The 23,248-nt window shown below is 41.4% G+C and overlaps 1 protein-coding gene across 1 annotated transcript; it reads left to right on the forward strand.

Moving 5' to 3' along the window:
• Window positions 1-18,473: 18,473 nt before the first annotated feature.
• On the forward strand, window positions 18,474-21,841 carry LOC115389788 (CD209 antigen-like). The gene is made up of 5 exons (XM_030093364.1): window positions 18,474-18,561; window positions 20,809-20,954; window positions 21,057-21,157; window positions 21,265-21,355; window positions 21,830-21,841. The coding sequence occupies exons 1-5, from the start codon at window positions 18,474-18,476 to the stop codon at window positions 21,839-21,841; spliced, it is 438 nt and encodes a 145-aa protein (XP_029949224.1).
• The last annotated feature ends 1,407 nt before the right edge of the window (window positions 21,842-23,248 follow it).

Raw genomic sequence — 23,248 nt, forward strand, 5'->3', positions numbered from 1 at the left:
CCAATTGATATTCCACTCATGCCTCAAATAAACCATGTCTGAAAGCGGAGCAGATTGTACAGGTAGATTTTTTGTTCTGTGCATGCGTTACCTCTTACATATGTAATGAAGTGATGACATACGCAGTAAACAAGGAGCAGGAAAGTCAAACACCTCAGAAGAACCCCAGAAGAAGTTAACCCCGGTTCTCTGAAACATCAATGCTAATAGAATCTGGTGAAGGTGTGAGGTGTTGCCCAGCTGGCGGCGGCACACATTTCTTCCACAGAAACTCCTCGAAAAAGTGCCCAAGATGCAGCCACACCACGTGTACTGTGGACTGCACATGCAGTCCGCTGGGGAGCTGCAGCCTCCTGCTGTCATAGGCCACACCAATAGTGTTCATGATCCAGTAAGATATACAGTGGTTTGTGAGAGGTTATCCCAGATGTGATGTAGCCCATGACACAAACAGCTGCTCGGACTACCTGAGTCCAGCTGTTTTGTCAACATACACTCGCAACTGCCCACACAGGGCAGAGTGTGTTCAGTTTTTCATGCTCCTGTATTGAGAAAAGAGGAGGATAAAACGCTAACAACTCAATAGGCCGATAAGATGATGCCTGGTTAAAAACCTTTGGCACAAAAGCAGGGTCAGGTTTTAATAAAACCTTATGATCCCCCATTAAGAACTGCATGCAAGAAGGGTTCACCAATAGCGCATGGATGGCACCCACGCACTTTGCAGATACCAGCTCGAGTAATAAGGCCGTTTTTAGGGAGAACATCTTCAGTTCCACCTGTTACAGTCGCTCAAAAGGTCAGTGAAAAAATGTTTCAAGCAACAAAGATAAGTCCCAAGGAGCAGTTCAGTTCCTGGATACTGGCTGAAGCTGCCACACTCCTTTCATAAACTGACAGATGAGAGGATGTTGGCCCACCATTTTGTACCCAAAACCAATGTGACACGCTGATATAGAGGCTAAATATACTTTATCAGTGGAGAAGGCCAGAGCTTCATCCAACAGCTCCTGCAGAAATGTCAGGATACCAGGTACGGGGCTCTGGAAAGCAATAAGACCAGGTTTGGGCAGCATTTCTCAAAGGCTTGCCACTTTCCCTCATATGGACGATGTGCAAATGAGGCTCTGGTGCTCTTAATAGTGGCTGTGAGATTATGTGAAAGCCCTTCCGTCAATAGGTTCAACCTTTCACGGACCAAGCCGAGCCATGTGCTCTGCATGGGGATGGAAGACTTCCTACATCAGGAAGTTCCTGTGGAGGGGCAGAGCCCAGGGTTGGCCGCACAACATCTGAAAAATCTCCGCCAGCCAGTGCTTCTTTGGCCAGTGTGGAGCTATCAGAATCAGGACCAGCCTCTTCTGTCGCGCTCTGGCAAGCGTAGGAGTGATCAGTGACGATGCAGGACGTGCTTTGGAGCGGCTCTGTGAAATGTGACTTTTAATAGTATCCTTTGGCATTATTTGGACCGTTTTCGGATATTAGGCGTTTTAAAAAAGCTTAGTTTTATTCCTTGGATTTTTTTTTTCGGCTCAGCTGCAACAATGACAATATTGTCTGTCCGAAATCAGAAATAGACAAGCCGTGCTAAGGCCCGACTTACAATTGAGCCAGATATCATCTCCAAATTCGACTCTGTCATCTCTGCGACCGTAAATAGAGAATTATCCGCTGTTCAGGAACTTCTCGAAGCTAAACTCGAAGTTTATAACACGAACGTAGCAGACCCTGAGCTTTCGGCTAACGATCATGCTAATCAGCAAGCCAATCCTCAGGTGAAGGCTGCTATGCTAACCACTCAAGTTGAGGTGCTGACAAAGAAATGTGAGGACCTGGAGGGGCTCTGCAGGTGGAATACCATGTGCCTGGTGGGCTTGCCTGAGGGCACAGGGGGTCCCCATCCAACTCAGCTCATCTCCCAGTTCCTCGTGGATTATTCTCCGGTTGGACAGCAAACCTGGTTTGGACCAAGCTCCACGCACCTTGTGTGCAAGACCCAGGGAGGGCGAGCCGCGGCGGCCTCTCGTTATACCGGTAAACCTCTTCCAGGTCTGCAATCAAATCCTGCGCCGTGCCAGTAAGCTGTCACTGCTTCAGTAAAACAGCAGCAGGATTTCAGTCTTTCAAGATTTCACCCCAGCAGTGGCCAAGAAATAAGCTGCCTTCACTCCTGTGAGGAGGGAGCTTCATTCCTGCCCCAAGGTCAAGCTTGGACTCATTTTTCCAGCCACTGTTAGCCCCTGTTAACATAACCAGGTGATGTTACCATTCAGGTTGTTTAATCACTGCGGACATTGCACTTTGGATTGATTCTGTGATTTGGGTTCTCAAGCAGTATCCATCTGACTGTTGGTCATATTTCTACTCTTATTTAAAAAAAAACAACAAAAAAAAAAAACTGTTATAGTTCTGCATGTACGGCGCACGGGCGTCTGACTCACCGGGAGGCTGCGGAGCTCCGGTGCCCAGCGGAGGCGCACTGCGCCCGGGCTGCGGGGCGCTCCTGGAAGTCTCTCCTCACCGAGAGTCTCTGGAGGTCTCCAAGCCGGCCAAGGAGCGCTGTGCACAGACCGAGGCTGACTCAAAGTGCCTTTCTGCTGGGGAGAGGAGCTCCACAACGTTCCCATCTGAGCTAATTGTGGCTAAGTTAGTGAGGTGTCAGAGAAGAGCGAAGCAGAGCAGACCCCATCAGAGCAGAGTAAAGCAGAGCTTTGAGCATCCAACCCCGGACCAAAAGGCAACCTGGGGCCTGCCGCGGGGGCCCCCTGCCCGGCACGGCGCCCAGCGCCGCCGCCATGGCGGACGGTTCCCCCGACCCAGCGGCCCAGCCTCTAGGCCCGGTCGGGCTCCGCAGGCGGGAGACCGGACCCACGCGCCGGCCGCCCCTGCCCGTCTGACCGTCTTGGTCAGCTGACCCACCTGACCCACCGGTAGACGAGCTGACTTTATGCAGCCTCACGGCGAGTCAGACGCCCGGGCGCTTTGACAGCCGAGGCCGACTCAAAGTGCCTTTCTGCTGGGGAGAGGAGCTCCGCAATGTTCCCACCCAAGCTAATTGTGGCTAAGTTAGCGAAAACTGTCAGCGGACCCACCTGAAGACGGTAGATGAGCTGACTTTATGATAACACTGGCGATGGATGAAAATATATAGCCGAAATGAGCGATTTTGCAGAGATTGCAGAGATGTCCCGCGCTGAAGCTCCCTTGCAGTGGCCCCTGCTAAATTGGTTGGATCTAAATAACTTCTGAAGGACTCTGAGCTGCACGATGTTTGTCTGAGTGAGTATATGAGCATGCACACACCTATAAATAAGGTCCAGGTGTAAAAAAAAACGGAGTTGCCCTTTAAGGTGTTTGCGTACTTTTTCTCAATCTGTGGGTTTTGTAGTACATACATAGTTTTGATAAAGGTTACATATTTATAGATTTCTAGCTTTGCTCTCTGTTTTTTCAATCAAGTTATTTTAATTTGTGCCCTGTTCTTATTCAAAACATTTTAAGTGGCTTAATGACTGTTCTAACATCTTAAAGCTTGCCTAAGGTTATGTTTTCCAGCTATAATATTATTTACTAGTATGTCACATTTCGTTTGAGTTTGCCAATAATCACTGTTTCATTAGAACAGACTGGCTATTTGCTTTTCTGTAAAATGCTTATGTGATTGAACATGGCTGGTTGGAAAAAACCCAATAAACAAAGTAAAAAGAAAAAGAGTGAGCAGCTCTAAAAGGAAAAGTGTACAGGAGGGCACGCAGCCAAAAGCATCCAGAACCAGAGGAGTACTCTAATTGGTCAGGAAAAAATACGGTCAACACTGAGTGTTCCTCTGATGCAAAGTGGCCTACCTCTGCCCCTCCGGTTCAGAAAGCCCGGGACATGCATCGCTTTCAGCGACAATTGAGAGCTGCTTCACACAATCAGACTGTGAAGGTGGTGTGAGCGCAGCCCCCCATGTCTGCTGACATATGTCCCACCACTGTGGTATTGTCTGTTCTGACCAGCACATGCTGTCCTCTCAGGAAAGGCAGAAAATGTTTCAGCACCAGTGAGACATCCAGTAGCAAGCAGTTTGTCTCGGTCCTGCACTCCCCTACTGGTCTCAGATGTGACAGCTCTGGAAAGGTAAAGACCTGATCCAGCTTCTGTTGGTCCCCCGGCCTTCAGCTCAGCCAAGCTGAAGCTCAGCAGGTTCTTCACAGGTGATCCAGAATGAAGATGAGACACAGAACAGAGGATCCATGATGGAGACACACAGGGGCAGCATCCACACCAAGACATCAGGAGCATGGACGGGATGCTGACAACATGTTGTTTACAACTTCTGTGCTTTTTCAAAGCATACTGTCGTTTATAATTTTACCGATTAAATGTTTAAGAGTAAAAACAGTATTGTCATGATTTGCTTTTTTAATCAGTGGAGATCTCAGATGTGGGCCGAAGGGAACTTTCTCTCTTCTCTGGTTTAATGTGTGATTTTTGCATTTCGTTGGATTGCAACCTTGATGAAGTTGTACAGAGGATCACTTGCTTTAAGTTCCATCATACTCTATCCAGAAGACACAAAATTAATTGTATTAATTACATGCGTTTTCATTTTGGACAAGACGCTGTTCCATCAAATTTCATCTTCTTTTCTAAAGCCATAGCAAATGAGTAAAGGTCCCAGTGACTGTGCTGTGTGTCACTATCCAATGCTGTTCATTTTGAGCTACAGTTACTACATGCTGCATGTTTTACCTGTACATACTGGGAACACTGGTGCACAGTGATGCTTTATACTTATTTAGTGTGTTTTCTGCACCCCGTCAATGGTTGAGATGTTTATAGATGTTATACTCTGTAGTGGCAATATTTATCTCCCTCGGTATTGTTTCATTGTCTTTTACAGCCATGGTGTAAATAGCTTCCTCCTGTTCAGGTGTGAAACAAAGCCCTCTGCCAGGGTGGAGAAATGGATTTGGTCTTCAAGAGTTGCAAGTTTCTTTCCCACATGAGAGGTCATCACTGGGTTTTTAAAGGGAAATAATTCAATTAATGACACTGCAAAGAAGTCAGCTTGATAGACATAAAACTATTGCTGAGAAAAAGACAGGTGCTGGTTTAGTCCAGGTGGAGGCAGTGGAGCATCGAAGAAGCTGAGAGGTTGGTTTGGTGGTAAGAAAAAAAAAAGTGAAAACAGAAGTACTGAACATGTGTGAAGACAGAAGTGTTGATAATGAGAGTAGTCAGCCCTCTAAAGACTGGGTCTGGTTGTGTTGCTCAGGCTGCACTGCAGCGTCTGTTCTCAGGCGTGATCCCACTACTGAGCAGAACGAGAGCTTTGACCTGCTCCGTCCCTGTCCTAGGCCGATGCGCCCTCCTTAGACGACCTGGTGGTCCCGTTCTCCCCCAGGATCACCATCTCAAAACCGAAGTTAGTGTGGACACCTGATTGACATGGTTCGCTGCAGCTCAGAGCTCCTGAGCTCAAACCTTCCTCCAGCCTCAGCCTCCCGGGAGCTTGGATTACAGGCGCGCGCCACCGCGCCCGGCAAGACACACCTTCATTCACAAAGATTTTCACATTTTACACACACGCACACATGCACGCACGCACGCACACACACACACACACACGATCAATGTCCATCTCTTCACCTTCAACAGACAGTTATCCAGACCCAGCTCAGTGTGGGGACAGCATGTGGATTCATGTGGTAAACTTTGGTAATGTCTGCAATTTAATATGAATGATTTTAAGATTTTATGGATCAGTGGGATATAATCTGTTTATTAAATCAATTCAAAGCTGTCCATACATTGGTTAGGAGGGGTTCAAGGAAGAGAAACGTGACTTTTAAATCAATAAAGCAGCAGACTAAAGGAAAAGAATATTACTGATGTTTTTAACTTGTATTTCTCACTTGGAGAATTACTCTTGGCCATAGAAAAGAGTCATCAACAGCCCCAGGAATGAATCGTCTTAAATATGACATGTTTCAAAATGGAAGTGAATAAGTATCAGAGGAAATCCTGAAACTGATGAATCACATGTGGAAAGAGGGAACCCTCCCAGTTACCAAGAGACAATCTAAATATGTGATATTTCGTCATTAGAAAGCAAAATGTGCTGGCTTATGCGCGTCTAGAAAGACTTACAATTTTCAAGAGCATAATGTGATGACAAACTTGCTGAGAAAACAGGGCTAGGAAATTGGGGGAAATTAGGGTTTATTTTGTCATCAAAATACCACTTTGGCGGCCAGAATCACAATGCTCCATTTCAGTTAATTTGCATTTCTTTTGCATGCAGTTTTGTGGGGTTTTATTTACTTGTATGTGTTTCAACAATGTTCCGCATTCTTTCATGTTCCAGGTTCCTGGTGTTTTGTGTCGGGTGAACAGAATCTCTTTTGCATCTGGCTCAAGCTTACTGTCACCAGGACTCATCGCCTCTTAGACAAACTACCCTTCCTGCATAGATTCATTAGAAAGTTCTTCCCTCTGTTTGTGCACAGTTGCTGCTTCAACCATGCTGCATGATTAAAATTTTCATTGTGTAGACATGGTGTTTGGTTGCCAACAACTGCATGATGTTAATTGTCTGCATTATAATTCGGTGGTTTTATCCTGTCTGGTTGGAAAGGTTACATATTGATAAACGTCAGTAACTTTGTGAAATCAGCTGTTTCTGAGGAAATGCCTTCTTTTCACAGCTAAGTTTTCTGAAGTGACACATGATAAAGGGGGAATTGTGAAAACAAACTGTTCAGAAAAAGAAAACATTTTTTCTCAATCACCTGAATTTGTGTTGGAGTAGTGAAGTAGTGAAGCTTTTTACATTTACATTTTTTTTTCACAGTTCTGAATATATATTTGATTCTTATTACTAAGCTCAAGAATACGTCTGGTATATTCATCAATACATTTACTGATAACGACATCATCGGGATCAGATTAAACTTTGAGATGTCATTTTGCTGTAGTGTTTCCCGAAAAGCAAAGTCCAGATATGGACAGTGACACTGTCACCCTCAGTCTCTTATTTCACTGAACATAGTTCTGGTACGATATCTGGATGTGTCAATGCTGCTATGAAATTAACTTATTGAGTCTGATACACAGAAACACACCAGCTGCTACAGAATCAGCTGGTGTGTTTCTCTCTGCACCTTCCGTGTTTAATTTGAGTCGTCGCATGATGTTGCTCCGCTCGTGGCTCCGTGCCTTCTTCGTGTGATCGGTGTTCAGCTCAGCCTGATGTTCCTGTATTTTCACACTGAATGGGTCCAGCTGCATGTAGAGACAAACTGCTGGCTGACAAAGCAGAAGTTGACTGACGTCTCATTAAACGGTGACCAATTTTAACCAGTTTTAACAGTCAATCAAGATTCCCTTCCCTTTTCACTACTTTATTTATCACATTTTGAGTCCAAGCTGTCTGTCGTGATACAGTTCTGGTTGTCTAAAGCATGGCAGTGGTTTTAACCTTCACATCAGTGTTAAAGTACATATCAGTATCGTTATTGACACTCCAGAGTTTAACATTCCCATTTGCCATATTTAACTGCACTTTACTGCTTCTTTGAATCTGATAGTCAACATTTCACTGCAATGACAAAGAAGCAGTATTTCATCTAATATGCATATAAGAAAAAAGTATATTATATCTATTTGCATAGTAGACAACATGTAGTCTACCTATGATTTTTTTTTTTTTTTTTTTTTTCTGGGAATCATAATTTTTATGTTATTTTAAGTATGCAATTCGGGTGACATGTTCTCTTTTGAATAGAATAGAATAGAATAGAATAGAATAGAATAGAATAGAATAGAATAGAATAGAATAGAATAGAATAGAATGCATCCATGATTATGAATTAAAGACAATATTAAAAACAGTGCTCATTGATTTCCATTGAATGCATACACTATTAAAATCTAGAAAAATGAGAATGCTGCAGTGAACAGTGATGCTTTCATTTAAGGAATCCAACAGTTTGAACAGATCTCAGGTTTTCAGGAAGTTAAAGGCATTCAAGCACTATTAATTATATTTGTAATTTGAATAAAAATTCGGAAGTGCTATTCTTTAAAGCAGAAGTAAGAAATAAATATTCACTTTGAAGTCCATCACCATATAAAACACTCAGCAGCAGCCTCAACACTCTCAGCCTCAAAAACATGGAAAGGGTTGACCTTGAAAACAAACCTGGAGTCTCGATGGGATACGCCTCCACTGCTGCAGACAGGAATGATCCAAACATTCCTTCAGCTGGAGGCAATAAAGTCACTTCTACTGCACCTGGTAAGAAACAAAGTCTAATGTCAAAGGAAACTTGTCTTTATTTTAAACATACAATATTGTAGTGGTTACTGTAGTGCTCAGTGTTTCTGGGCTTTTCTAAAGCTTGAGGTCTTGAGTTTTTAGTAACGACATGACGTTATGTGTCATTTTGTTGAAAAAAAAAGTTATTTGTTGTAAATGAAGAGTAGAATGATGAGCTTTTCTCTTTATTTTAAAATGTGTAATGTCTGCTCAGACTGTCAGTGTCAAAATTATTATACTTTCTTTACTTTTCACCTTTGTTTGTGTGTGTGTGTGTGTGTGTGTGTGTGTGTGTGTGTGTGTGTATAGGTCTGAAGCTGTACAGGTGTGTCGGTGTGTCGTTTGGTCTCCTCTGCATCCTTCAGGTTGTTCTCAACATTTCCTTGAGACTTTCTCTCGGTAAGTGTTTATAGTTTAAGTATCACAGTAAAGCAGACACTGTCAATTCTTCTGTTTCCAGAAATAAACTTTCTTTAAAAAGACTGAGCACATTATTGCTCTGAGTACTTTGGACAAACCTGTTGATCTGAATGTGTTTTTACCAAATGGATTTAAGCCACAGATTCTTTAAACTAAATGCTCCACATTTAGAAAACAAAACATTCATTTCAGAGTAATGTGATTACATGATAACTGAGAAACAACGTGATTTTCATCTTTATTTTTCTTTACAACACTCCTATTTGAGGAGGATTGGTTCCATTTCAGAGATTTATTTCCAAGAATATCGCAGCAACATCTCCAGACAACAAGTCAGAATACATGTGAGAATCTTAGCTTGAGATCTCAGTCAGGCAGTTTTATTTATTCCCACAGAGAAGTGAGAACTTTCTTCTTACTCTTCACAATCATGGGCTGCGAGTAAGCACTCTGCTGTGCTTGTCAAACTTTTGACTGTGGAAAAATGTTGAGAAAGGATTGAACACTCCAAATCCCTCTGGTACCACGTGAACATGCAGCCATGGAAGCTTCCTGAAAAATATATGGATGTTTCACAGTAAAGACAAGATGAGAATTATTTCTTGACACTGTTTGCCAGCCTCAATAATGCAGTTTAACTCATCAATAATTATGCCTCAAGTGCAGGCACTCACAGTGTATTGATAAGACGTCATAGGCTGATGATAACAATGAAGGAATTATAACTGCTAATTTCATTATGAATCTGTTTTCAGCATTTCAGTGTTTCTACCATATTGATAACATGTTAATGTTCAAAAAAGACATTCCCTCATGTACAAGTTGTTCACTTTCTGTCATTTTGCCTCAAATTCTGACATATCACTGCATATTTCTGAATCCACATAATTTCACATGAGCGAGACGCCGCTCGCCTCCCGCTGCATCGTCACCCTGAGCCTCTCACTGGCTGCGACACAGGCAGATGCAACGACTGTTTACCAGAACTCGCTCTGACAAACGATTTCAAAATATCACCAACGATTTGAAATGTAGAGTATCAAACGATTGGATATCTTATAAAACTTGAGTGTAATTTATATTAATATAATTAATTGTGTTTAATTGTTTGCATTTACGTGTTTCCTTCCGGCTCTGCTCTTCCATCTTGTCAGGGGACGCAGTGCATTATGGGAAATTTTTCATACCTCTTCTGTTCCAGTGAGCTCCCAGCTCATCTCCATTTCAAGGGCTAAATAAATATATTACCAGACAGCCAGAATGAAGGAATTATGATTCTTCTTTTGATGGGGGATTTCAGATTTTCCCAATTGAAATGTCTTTTAGCACATTGCAGTTCTCAGAAGTGATTATCCTCCATGCACCACTCGAAAGAATTCTTGTATCATACAGCTTGCATTTTTCCCAAACACCAGAGGTTTCTCCCCTTTCACATACTCAGTCAATAGTTCATTCTCTGCCGTGCAATAGCTCTTTCATGTTCAAGCATGTCACCTCAGCTGAGGTCCTGGAGGCAATAGGCAAGTTATCTTTAAGTGCAGGACCTGGCCCTGATGGCATTGAGAGCAAATATATCAAACTTGCTGCAAATACTCTCTCTCATCCTCTAGCTGAACTTTTCAATATGTCCTTTTCAACCTGCACAGTACCTTATGCATGGAAAGCTTGTAAAGTTATCCCCGTGCACAAAAGAGGAGATATGCAAAACATTAATAATTATAGACCTATATCAATAATTAATTGTGTAGTAAAACTTTTTGAGAAAATTGTCTTTGATCAGTTATCTAATCATCTTGCCAGACATAACTTGTTGGCTCAATGCCAGTCTGGGTTTAGAAAACATTTTTCCACCTCTTCAGCTCTTCTGAAATTTACTAATGACATATTTCATAATTTTGACAATAGTTTGTGCACTGGTGCTATTTTTCTCGATTTAACTAAAGCTTTTGATCTTGTAGATCACTATTTACTTCTAGACAAATTAAATGCCATTGGACTTGATAGATCTTCGTCATTGTGGTTTAATTCTTATCTACACCACCGCAGCCAATCTGTGTCATTTCAAGGCACTCAATCTAATTTTATTGGAATTGATAAAGGGATTCCCCAAGGTTCCTCTCTTGGGCCTCTGTTATTTTCAATATTTATTAATGACCTACCACTTTGCTGCACAAAATGTGATATACATCTCTATGCAGACTATACAGTCATCTACTGTTCCAGACCTGTTATCAGAAATAAATGAATCCCTGCAGTATGATTTCGATTCTGTGCAACAGTGGTTGTCATATAATAAATTACTCTTTAACAAAACTAAATCATACTCTATGTTGTTTGAGCGATGGTGTATAGATACTCTGGAAAATAACCTTAGTGTACATTTTTTGGATTTCTCTCCTCTTGAACCCACAGACTCCATTAAATACCTTGGAGTGTGGCTGGAACAAGATCTCTCTTTTAAACGACATATACAAAACATTACTAACAAATTGAATTATCGTTTAAAAACACTATATCGATCTATAAACTGTTTCACTTTTCAAATTAGGAAAAGAATAGTTACACAATTGCTGCTTCCCATGTTGGACTATGCAGATATAGTATATTCAAATACGACTCAAACTTATTTGCACACTTTGGATGTTGTCTACAACAAACTCTGTCGTTTTGTTCTCCGCTGTCCCTATCTGACTCACCACTGTGAGCTGTATGAGCAGCTGTCATGGCTTGCTCCTTCTCAGAGGAGACAGTATCACTGGTTACAGTTTATTTTCAAATGTATACACCTCAACTACCCAATTTATTTGAAAAGATACTTAGTGCCTTTCAGTACTCCTTATGGTTTACGTCATCATGACCAAATTTATCTGAATGTACCTAGAACCAGATTAGAAATTGGAAAACTAGCATTCAGCGTAAAAGCTCCTCAAGACTGGAATAACCTTCCCGAACATATTCGCTCAATAAACTCAATTCAAATGTTTCGAAATTCTGTTTTGTCATTTCTTCGGAATGTCTGTTCATGTTTATAAGTTAGATATATCTTGACTGTCTCCACACTTCAAGGGGAGTGCAGAGGCTTGGCTACACTACTCTACAAGTCCTCACTTCCCCTGTCAACCCTCTCAGGTTTGGGGAGGGTTCTGGGTATTTCATTCCCCTTGGTCACCCTTTGCTCATTGGGCAGGGGGGAGGCCTGCAGCTGTGGATCCTCTGCCCAGCTCACAATAAACCCCGTTCTATTTAGCTTTACTTACTTATTCATTTATATGCACTGATGCTTTTGTTACTTAATCTTGTTGTGCTTGTTTTGTGTGTGTGTGTGTGTGTTTTTCCTTATATTCTTATATATCTGTGTTTTACCATCTATTTTATTTTTTTTGAAACCAATGTTATGCTAAAAACTGTATTATATGCCAAAAACTTACACATCTGTAATATAATGGAGTCTGATGGTTCCATATGTCTTACTTTGTGCATGATGCGGTGGTGGCAGTGGCTGGGGAGTTGGTTGATTCACGACAGCTGTGTGTGTGTGTGTGTGTGTGTGTGTGTGTGTGTGTGTGTGTGTGTGTGTGTGTGTGTGTGTGCGTGGTTATTGTTGTGTTTTGTATTTTTGGTTTTGTTTATTTCTCTTGTCAATTCATTGTATTATGACTATTATGGTTGGCCCTTTTTTATGCCATGCTCCTTATGTTAATTGTCATTTCATTCAGAGGAACCCCTTGAAAACGAGATGATGCATCTCAAGGGGTTACTCCTCTATAAATAAATGTTGAATAATAACTTTTAATATCAAAGATTTGATTCAATAAATTAAACAAATTTAGTTTCAGGTCATGAAGCCGAGATTAAAGCCCTGACTGGAGAGAGAGACGAGCTGAAGAGGAGACTGGATGAGTCTCGTAAGTATGAAAGTAAATCAGTGGTTACTTTCTGTCATTTTGTCACAGATTCTCTCATCTGACATTCACATGAATAAAAAGTAAAATGCCAAACACATTTAACACTTCATGGTCACAACTGAACAATTGAATTGGATAACTTGAGCATTTCTGACAAATGTTTACAGAATTGAGAATTAGTTTTGTTGGACAAAGGTGAAACTCAGTGTGACCTCAAGATAATCCCATTTTAGTGAACACTTTATTTTAGATTAAGATTCTAAAATGGTCTGTTTTAATGTAATCATTTAATTTCTTACTAAAGCACTGTGAATTACCTTGTATCTGAATGATGCTATATTGATACATTTGTTTTTCCTTTCCCTCTGCCATGGCAGAATCCCAGCAGAATGCTCTGATCAGAGAGAGAGATGAGTTGAAGGGGACCTTGAATGACTTTGGTGAGTGTGTAGTGTGGATCTCACGACAGAAAGCAAAATGAGGACAGATGGATCAGTGGGTAGAACTGTTAGTTTGAGACACATCCTCTCCTACAAGGCATTCAAGTTTACAACATTTCAATGAGTTTAGGCAAAAACAAGGAGCCGAGATGCAACATTATATAGATTTCATTGCATTGCATTTAATCTGGCTTAAGAGAATCACACAGCACATAAAAACTGCTCTCCTAGTGTCTGATCATCACTTTATTTGAGGCACAGATCATGGGGAAAGTGCATTTAAAATTTTCCTTGACAATCATGCAAACTTTGATACTGTGTATTAAGCATGAATAGATACTCAACAGATGCACAGTAAAAGAAGCAGTTTGTTCTTACAGTCTATTAAAGAAAATCATAATGAAGCTGTGAATGTCACAACATCATGCTTTTCTTTTTCTCTCTCAGATCAGCTTTTTCAAAAAGGATGGGTGCATTTCCGTTCCAGCTTCTATTACATTTCTTCCACTGAAAAAACCTGGCAGGAGAGTCGAGATGACTGTGTGAGCAGAGGGGCCGACCTGATGATTATAGACAGCCAAGAAGAACAGGTAGCTTGTGTCGTGTTATTTTTCTATTTGCACATTGTTACGGTGCAGGTCAGAGGCTCAGGAGCGAAAAGCAAGCAGATGCTCGATGCAGGAGGAGGCAGGTGAGTCCTCTGCTGGAAGCAAGAGGAGAATAAGATGAGACAAGACGTCGTCACGCCATCGCTCTCAGTAACATGTTCTAAGATGACATAACATCACAGCTTATGTCTGTGTGATTTAATACGAGGACGTAACAATTGCACAATCAGACTGATGTCTACTGATCAGTGATTTTCTTTGTCAGGACTTCACAAGAAGATTTTCCAAGGATATGTGGATTGGACTGACTGACAGAGCACAGGAAGGGACGTGGCGATGGGTGGACGGGACTCTGCTTCAGAGAAGGTTCACATATAATTCAATAAAATGAATTAGATTAAACTTAAAGACCTTGAAGAATTCAATATTTAACAATAAACATGTTACCCCTGCATTATAATCTTCGATTAATCCTTTTGAAGGTTTTTTTTTTTTTTAATGTTTTTTTTTTTTTTTTTTTTTGCTTTTCAGCTACTGGGACAATGGAGCGCCCAACGACATGTCTGGAGAGGAAGATTGTGCAGAAATAATTGACGAAGATGTGGAAAACAGCTGGAATGACTGGCCATGTGACAGACAAATCCACTGGATCTGTGAGAAGAAAATGGCTCCATAAGTCAGCATCCCAGATTGATGTTCAGGTCCTCATCCAATGAGATCAAATCAGATATAATCAAAACAGCTCATTTTCAAATCTTTGCAGCCCTCTTTAAATTTGTAGGCACATATATTTTGAAGAGTTGAATTTAGAATACTATTTTTTTTTTTAACAAATATAAGTTTACTCATCTGCAGCAATCAGCATCCGATCCTCGAAACTGAATAATTTGTGAGGCGGTACCACCACGAGCTGCTGTGATCATCACAACCCACAGATGACCAGCTGGTTTGAAATACAGTATATCAAATTTTCTATGTCAAGCTAGCAACTCACACTTATTGATGTAACCTCAATAAACCCTGACATCAACGTTTCCTTGTGGGATTGTGTAGGACTTAAGCGTGGTGAAGCTCTTTTACACACTTCACCTCCTCCCATGTACACTGTGACCCTGAAGGCTGGATAGAGGCCCGTTATCGCGAATCACATCAGCTGAATGAGTCACCCTCTGGCCTCAGAAATAGTTCACTTGCACAAACAAACTCTTGGACTCGAAGCTCACCACACATACATATTCAGTCCCCCGATCTTCCCCGCCTCCACCCCTCCCCCTACTTCTTTACTGTCGAAGGACATGAGGTGGGCGGTGCAAAACGACAGTTCCCTATGTGATAGTTGTCCTGTGACCTGAGAGCAGTGATACAAGCTTGACCTCTTCCCCTTTACTCTTTTCCCTTACTCCTCTGACCCAGTCAAGCCCCCCACCCCCCAAACTCTGTTCTATCTTTCTTTCAAGTGTGGCGCACCTCACGGCCTCACAGCTCTAAACTGAATTTCTACCTTTGGGATGAATAAAGTTTCTTGAATCTTGACTTTTTAATTGTGCATTACCTGCTGAAAAAGACCACTGCTGTCAGATGTAACTGTTAAAAGGTGAAATAATGCTCAGTTAGATGTTCTGTGTCAGATGACAGGATACAAGGTTTTGCTGGAAGAGAAATACCTGAAGCATCACACTGCCTTCTTGTCTTCTTCCAGCTCTGTAGCAGTCAGATCAGGCACCCTGACTGCTTTACAGCTCTGCAGAGCACAACACACTGTGACCACTGTATATAGACTGTACTTCACTCTCACAAATTGTGACACACTGCAGACAAACTGGAAACTGTCCAGAGCAGTTGATTATTTTCCTCTCCTATATGTCCTGAATCGGCAACAGCAGCCCATGATTGTGAACAGGACAAAGTTTTCCAGACCAACTGCAACAGCCTCATCCTCTGTTAAAGAAAAGACAGAAGGACTCTTTACAGACTGGTACGTTTTAGGTTTTAACCAGCAAAAGCAAATTAACTCAGGGTAAGACATTATAATTTTTTTCAATTGGTTGCCGCGTTGTTAAAGGTGCATTAGGGAGTTTTACAACCTTAAAAATACTGTAGCGACCATGGAGGGGTCGCTAGGGGGCCCCAGAGGGCCGCTGCCCTACAGACTGTGTTGAGCCGCAAGGGCTCATGGGAAACGGGACTGAGTTCGGGGGCTGTTTGGGGCTGGTTTCTGTGTCCTGTTTCATTTATTTATGTTTCATTTATTAAGCGTGTGTTTTGTTTATTGTTTGTGTGCCGTTGCCACCTGTTTTGTGTTCTTTTATTTTCTTTGTGTGCGCACCGTGGGTCAGAGAGACCTCTGGGGGAGGGACGTAGCCTGCGCACCGCCAAGGAGGGCGCTGGTGTGTGTGCTAGTGATGGCAATCTGAAGCTTACTAAAGCAACAAAGCTTTCAACACAATTGTTTTGAAAAAAGGTTCAGCACTCGAAACTTTTCAGATCAGAGCCCAACAAGGACCCCTGGTGGTGAAAGTCAAGGAAAGCATGTTATGTGTCAGAGCTGAATGAATGTGATGTATGAGTAATTACATTTTTAAATTATTGAATGATTTGTCCACATCACTAAAACCTAGTATAGCTAATATTTTGATGTCAGCATTTCTATTGTTCATAGGCCAACTTGAATAAAGATGGGGATGAAAAAGCAGAGTGTTCATATGTATGACTAAATGTGTTTGAAGTGACCAGTACATTTGCTGTGTCTCACATAACAAGTCAGCAGCAAGCTGACTTATCATTTGAGACGCAGTAATTATTAAGGTATCATGACAGATAGTGGAAGTGAATTGACGTTGGCAGATGCTGGCCACAAACTACACACTGGACCTAGAAAAATAAATTACAAATGAGGAATGTTTTTTAAAGAAGGGATTTGGTCTGACAAAACAATACTTTACATATGACATATTGTTGCAACTTGCAACCAACCACCCCAAATACATTTCAAAGTCTAACATTAAGAATGAACAAAATGTAGGCATAACACATTTGCTCATAACACCACTGTTGGGTGAAATCAAATCAAATCAAAGTGTTCCCAAACTTCAGAGCGTCCTCTTTTTGCCACAGGCTCCATATCAAATCTATATTCACTGTCTCTCACTCTCTCTCGACTCACAAACCGCCTCCACAACCCACAAACAGCTGCAGCGCGTTTTAAACCTGTGAAGCAGCGGCTGAAGCGTCACGTGGGTGTGCACAAATGAAGCTTCAGACGTCACGGATCACGTGATTATCAGGAAACGAATCAAGCTCCGATACAAAGCTCCACTGAGAAGAGGTTCATTTTTTCAACACATGGTTCGAAGCTTCGGTGTCACGGTTAACATCACTAGTGTGTGCACAGGGTTGATTGTTGTCACAATAAACTCTGATGCTTGTGAAAACTAAAGAGCAAACTGAATCCTCCTTTGCTGCCTCGCCGCTGCTTGACACAATGCTTAATTTCCACCATAAACATGTTACACATTTTTAATGATGTGTACAATGTGCCCTGACATATTTGTTACAAGTACCTCTAACAGCGCTAAATTGTCACTTGAAAGTTGCAGTGCCGGTCCGGCACCAGAATTTTTTTGGGGAGAATTTGAAAGGAATGACGTAATGCACGCTCCGGCTGGATGAGTTTCGCTTTGTCCGTCATTACTCCGCCAGATGCTTAGTAAGCAACAACGGAGCAGGATCTTCCAGGATGTAAGAAAAGACTGGCTTCTAGCACTGCCACAGCTCCAGCACAGACTCCACCAGGTAAAAGAAACTTAAATTTTACTTGAGCGCTACTAAACGAGCGAGGAAGGAGTTCCCCTCTTCCGTGCACGCGAGCCACAGGGACGAGTTTTTCACTAAGCTGCATTACGCCCCAGGCCTGCAGGGGGCGCTGGTTCGCATAAAACATGCAAACTCCTTAATGCACCTTTAAAGCTAGGGTTGGCGATTTGAATGAGATACATTTTTCTAAATACTGGTTAAAATGATCTTTATGACCCGATGGGAAAATATTCATAGAGTGTTTTTAAAGTAGTTTGGAAAATATCCGCTACCTACAGCAGGAGTAAAACGGGAAAAACAGCAACCAATAGTCTTGAGGGGACACCTTTTTTTAAACCAATCAAATCCCTTCGCCGTTCGACCTGCCCCCTGCGCGTACATGTCAATGGCGTGCACTGACCCTGGTTCAGTGCGCGCGTCGAAGGACGGAGCGTCGTTGCAGAATAGCGGAGATGAATGTGTTGGGGGTTGACTTACCGTTGAGTGCGCCATAACTTGGCGTAGGGCAAATAAAGAAAAACGCAGAAACGAAGCGCTGAGGACAGGTTACGCCAGGAATGCGGAAGCGCCGAACGTCTCCGCTCCCAACGGGAGCTCCTCCAATGGGGTGGGAGCTGGGCGGAGCTAGCTTGGCGGAGCCTTGGGGAGATGCTACGTGCTAATGCTAGCTTTCCAAGATCGCCAACCCAAGCTTTAAATATAGATTTTCATGTGCTCACTCTCCTCACAATGAGTCATTTTCAAAAAGTTTTTTAGGAATGAAACTAAATGAGGTATGATCAAAATTTCAAAACACATTCAGATCTTTGGTGTGAAACACGCCATACGATCACATGCGTTTCGGGATCTTTCATGTTTGAGCTGCATCTGCGATAAGTCATGAAGCAGAGGGAGTATAAATCTTTTAATCAGAAGACAAGATAAAGGCAGATTACAGAAAACCCTCAGCAGCAGCCTCCTCACTCTCAGCCTCAGTAACATGGAGATGGCCGTCCTTGAAAATGAACCTGAAGTCTTGATGGAAAACATCTCCAATAAAGACAAAAGAGACACGTCTGCAGCACCAGGTGAGAGACAAACAACAACATCAACTCAACATTAAACTTCACCTTATTGAATTCATGGAAGAGTATAGTAGTGTTTAAGTAATGTGCTGAGTGTTTCTTTCAAGAAATTAGTTAAGTAAATGTTTTTTTTTCTGTTCAAAAAATTGATGCTTTCATTTTAACATTTGTAAATTTAATTTCACATGATTTGCTCTCGTCTTTTACAACTGATGAAATGTCTAAATCTTATAAAATATTGCATATTTTGCAATTTTGTTTGTAGGTCTTAAGCTGTACAGGTGTGTTGCTGTGTCTTTTGGTCTCCTCTGCATCATTCAGGTTGTTCTCAACATTTGCTTGAGACTTCCTCTCAGTGAGTCTTTTTTATTTGCTTCTGACACAGTAAAGCAAACATTGTCACCTCTTCTGTTTCCAGAAATTTCAAATTTTGCTTAACCCACAGGCAGATTTTTGCTGTTGTTGTTGTTGCTGAAAAGAAGAAAATGCAATCAAATGTTAGAATTTTTGGCTTATTTCAAGTAGGGGTGTTTTTACAGTGAACATTCTGTAATCTTCAGTCTGTTCAAAAGGTTTCAGAGTTTAATGGTGAAAATAGTTCACCAATAACTACATAAAGTCATACTGAATAAGTGAGCATGCATACTGATCTCATCTATAACTCTAAAACACTACAACTTGTGATTTTAATTAACTGTTTAGAGGGTGATGCAAAAGATCACACAAACTCTGTTTCAGACTGTGAAGCCAGGACCAAACAGCTGACTGAAGAGAGAGATGAGCTGGAGAGGAAGCTTGATGACTTCAGTAAGTGTGATAGTGAGGACAGTGATAGTGAGGATCAGTGACTGGCAGTGTTGGGCAAGTTACTTTTAAAATGTAATTATTTAGAGTTATGTTGAGACTTGAGCAGAAAACTGAAGAACAAAGTAATTAAAAATGCTCGAAACGTTGAAGTCTCTTGCACAGGATCTTTAATTCAGTAGAAAGTTGATCAGACAGGGAGATAACCGAAATGCTAGCAATAAAAGAAAAACAGGAGTCCTGGGCCATGTCCGTGAGCTCTGACAGCATCAGAGTCTCCAGCAGAAAATGGCATTGAGCTCTCTTTTGCTTGGGAAGTTATACTGTTAGATTTGCATGATTAATAGTTACATTTTGATAACACTCTGACTGTCACAGGGTTGTTTTTCTCGTAAACCAACAGACAGCCATTGTTTCATAAAGGTCACACGTACTTTCGAGGAGATAATCAGGTTTTTTTCTCAGGAGAAAAATAGGGAGTCAGCTAAAGGAGAGTCGAAACTATGTACTACTCCTTGCTTTGACCCTGACCGGCCTCGAACTGCTTCAGGATGCACAGAGAGCTTTTCAGTTACAATCTGCTATACTGGAGGCCTTAAAATCATGAGACAATTATAGGATGCATACAAGAAGAATAATAATATAGTCAACAGTTGAATTAATACATGTTCATTATAAATATGTATAAATTGTATATAAGTGAATCATACATAATGAGTTAGCGTTTGATTAATACAATGGATATATGAGTGATCACAACATAGTGGTTAGAATGTAAATGCATTATACGACAGTTACCACTTCTTCAAAAAAGTAACTGTAGGCAAAGTAACTAATGCATTACTTTAAAAAACAAGTTTAACTATGTCAAAGAATTTGGTTCTCTTCTTAATGGAACTTTAAGATGCATGTTAAATTATATATTATTAAATTGAATATATGATTAATGAGATAAATGGACACTTGACAGAATAAATTACCAACAGGAAATTTGACATTAATCTAAATCGTTGAAATGATGCTGTGTGATAATATGAGACAAGACACCAATCGAATTTGATTTGAAAGACCGACGAATCTTTGCACTCTCTTCCTTCTCTCCACTCTTTTGTTGTTCTTTGCTTGTCTGTTGACTTGTTTGTTCCTTTGATTTTCTGTCTCGTTACCTGTCTTTCTGTCCCCCTGTCAGGTTCAGAAATATCATGTATCAGTACTCAAAATAAACAAAATAAAGTAAGAAAGCATGGTAACAAGAGGAGCTTTATACTTATGAGGATATAACAGGACAGGTTAAAAAAAAGATTTGTAACTGCAGATAGAATTTCTACTTTAGATCTGGAATGGATACTGAATGGATTCACAGTTAAAGAAATAAAAAGCCTGTTAATGCATAAAATCAAAATACAACTGAAAATATCACAATTGTGCTTTTTTTCCCCCTCTTAGATCAGCGTCTTCATGAAGGTAGATGGGTGCCTTTCCGTTCCAGCTTATACTACATTTCCTCCACTGAGAGAACCTGGCAGGAGAGTCGAGATGACTGTCTGAGCAGAGGGGCTGACCTGATGATCATAGACAGCCAGGAAGAGCAGGTAACTTATGTCTGTGTGATATGATATGATATATGAGGCTTGTGTGGAGTTACAAATGCACCATCAGACTGATGTCTACTGATCAATGATTTTCTCTGTCAGGACTTCTCAAGAAGGTTTTCCCAAGAAGTGTGGATTGGACTGACAGACAGCGCACAGGAGGGGACGTGGCAATGGGTGGATGGGACTCTGCTGAACACAAGGTTCACATATAATTCAATCTATCAACTGACATAAAGCTTACAGAGTAACGAAGTGAACCAGTAACATGTTGCATCTGCATCTTAATCCTTTCCAATTGTTTTTTCAGCTATTGGCTCCCTGGAGAGCCCAACAATGATGATGAGGGTAAAGAGGAAAATTGTGCAGAGATACATGTGGACAATGGCTGGAATGACAGGGTATGTGAAAAACTAAACTACTGGATCTGTGAGAAAATGGCAGAGAATTAGGCCGGCAATTGCAAAATGTTGATGGTGTGTCTGCACTCCCAAAATGCATCAGTGAGTCTGAAGGTGGTTCACTGCTTTTTATTCCTTCCTTTATTCCACTTCAATAAATACTGATGAATTGATGATTGTGATAAATGAGCAGCATGAAAGATCCACCTGCAACTCACAATGCTGCTAAAATTCACAGTGTCAATGATGTATTAAAAGTATCAGAATAAATGTTTTTACCTACATAAAACCTGTTAGGTCGTCATGTCTTTTTGTTTTTTGATGAGCATTAAAAAGATTATGAAGCATCTTTTCTCGACTTACTGATCTATTTTTTTTTTATTTTCAACAGTTATCGGATATTGCTTTAATAGCATTATAAATTCTGAGTTAAATTGGCTAAACTATTAAGTCGTGTGCATTTGCGTCCACCAGGTTTGTGTCTAAGGTTTTAACACGCTGACATTTACACTTATTGTCAGGATGGTGATAAAATATCAGAAGAGCTCCATCTGCAAGAGTTACATCTAAATTTTAGTCGGCATTGAAATCTGAAGTGTTCATTAAAATAAAAAGGAATCTCAGTGTGATGGGCTGGTGACTTGCCCAGGGTGTACCCTGCCCTCAAACATGGATCCATCCATGGATGGATGGATTGAAGGAAACACAGTTTTTAGAAAAGTTGGATGAACCTGCAGCCTCTGCCCTGGATCAGCAACAGGAGCCCACGGCCATGAAGTTATAGAACAGTCGTAGACAAATGGCAGCCCGTGGGCCAAAACTGGTCTGTGTGCATGAAAATCTGGCTGGCCAGATGATTTTGGAAATCTGAGGCTCCTGCTTCATGGACGCAGTAACATCATCCATTGACCTGTGGCCAGCTCCTCCATTACCTGTTTGAAAACCTCTTTGCCAGTGATTAACCTGTTGAGCTGTGTTCACACCCTGCTGCTTTCAGGGACTCAGTCTTCAGAAGCAGCACGCTGTTAGTTTAGCTACCGCATCAGTCAGCTTAGCTGTTAGACACCGATGAACTAGTTGGAACGATTCGTTCATACTCCAAGAGCACAAGTTGGAACGTAATCTCAACTTTGAAAGAAGATGTAAACGGTGTGTGTCTTGAACAGAATGGAACAGGCTGTCAGCGATGGACAGTTCTGAGAGGAAATGTCAGTAACACTTTACTTGAAACACCCGGCATAACATATAAGTACATTTATAAAGTATTATAATGCCATTATAGCACGAGTAGATATAGTTATAAACACTCATAAATTATCACAATGCCAGGACCTAATCCTAATCCTATGCTGTATAGTGGGTTTAAAGCATTGTGATCATTTATGAGTGTTTATAACTACTTATAATGTGTTATACTGGGTGCTTCTAGTAAAGTGTTACTGAAATGTCCATAGACAGCATAGCGGAAGCTTGGAGGGATCGAGGGAAAACATTTTCCGCTTTGATTTCTGGCATCTGTCTGTCTGATGGGTCGGACAGATGCCAGTGTGTGTCTGTTCGAGCCGCAGGCTGAGTGTTCCCCTCACATGAGGTTTCTAGTTGCAGGATTTTCGCTCTGTGTGCATGTGTGCATGCATGTGTCTGCAGACAGAGGCTTGGAACGAGATGTTATAGATATGACTCCCAACCTCCACCCTTAAAATTGAGCGCACCCCCGAACCTTTCCTGTTCCCCTTGCCTCCCCTGCCTTTCATCCCCCGTTCTCTATGCTCTCCCTCGATTACTTTTTTCTTTTACTGTTCACTTTTTTTTTTTACATGTTCAAAATAGAGCTTCTAACTAAACGACTGACTGTGGTGGTGGGGTGTGTTTGGAGCTCAGCTGTGGACAAGA

The sequence above is a fragment of the Salarias fasciatus genome, chromosome 6 (assembly GCF_902148845.1).
Source record: "Salarias fasciatus chromosome 6, fSalaFa1.1, whole genome shotgun sequence".
Classification (NCBI taxonomy): Eukaryota; Metazoa; Chordata; class Actinopteri; order Blenniiformes; family Blenniidae; genus Salarias; species Salarias fasciatus.

What these genes read in the sequence shown, in the direction of transcription:
- LOC115389788 (XM_030093364.1), top strand. Translation starts at nt 18,474, where the DNA reads ATGGAGATGGCCGTCCTTGAAAATGAACCTGAAGTCTTGATGGAAAAC. An exon ending in AGACACGTCTGCAGCACCAG is followed by an intron (nt 18,562 to 20,808) that starts GTGAGAGACAAA and finishes TCCCCCTCTTAG; the next exon opens with ATCAGCGTCTTCATGAAGGT. An exon ending in GGGACTCTGCTGAACACAAG is followed by an intron (nt 21,158 to 21,264) that starts GTTCACATATAA and finishes TTGTTTTTTCAG; the next exon opens with CTATTGGCTCCCTGGAGAGC.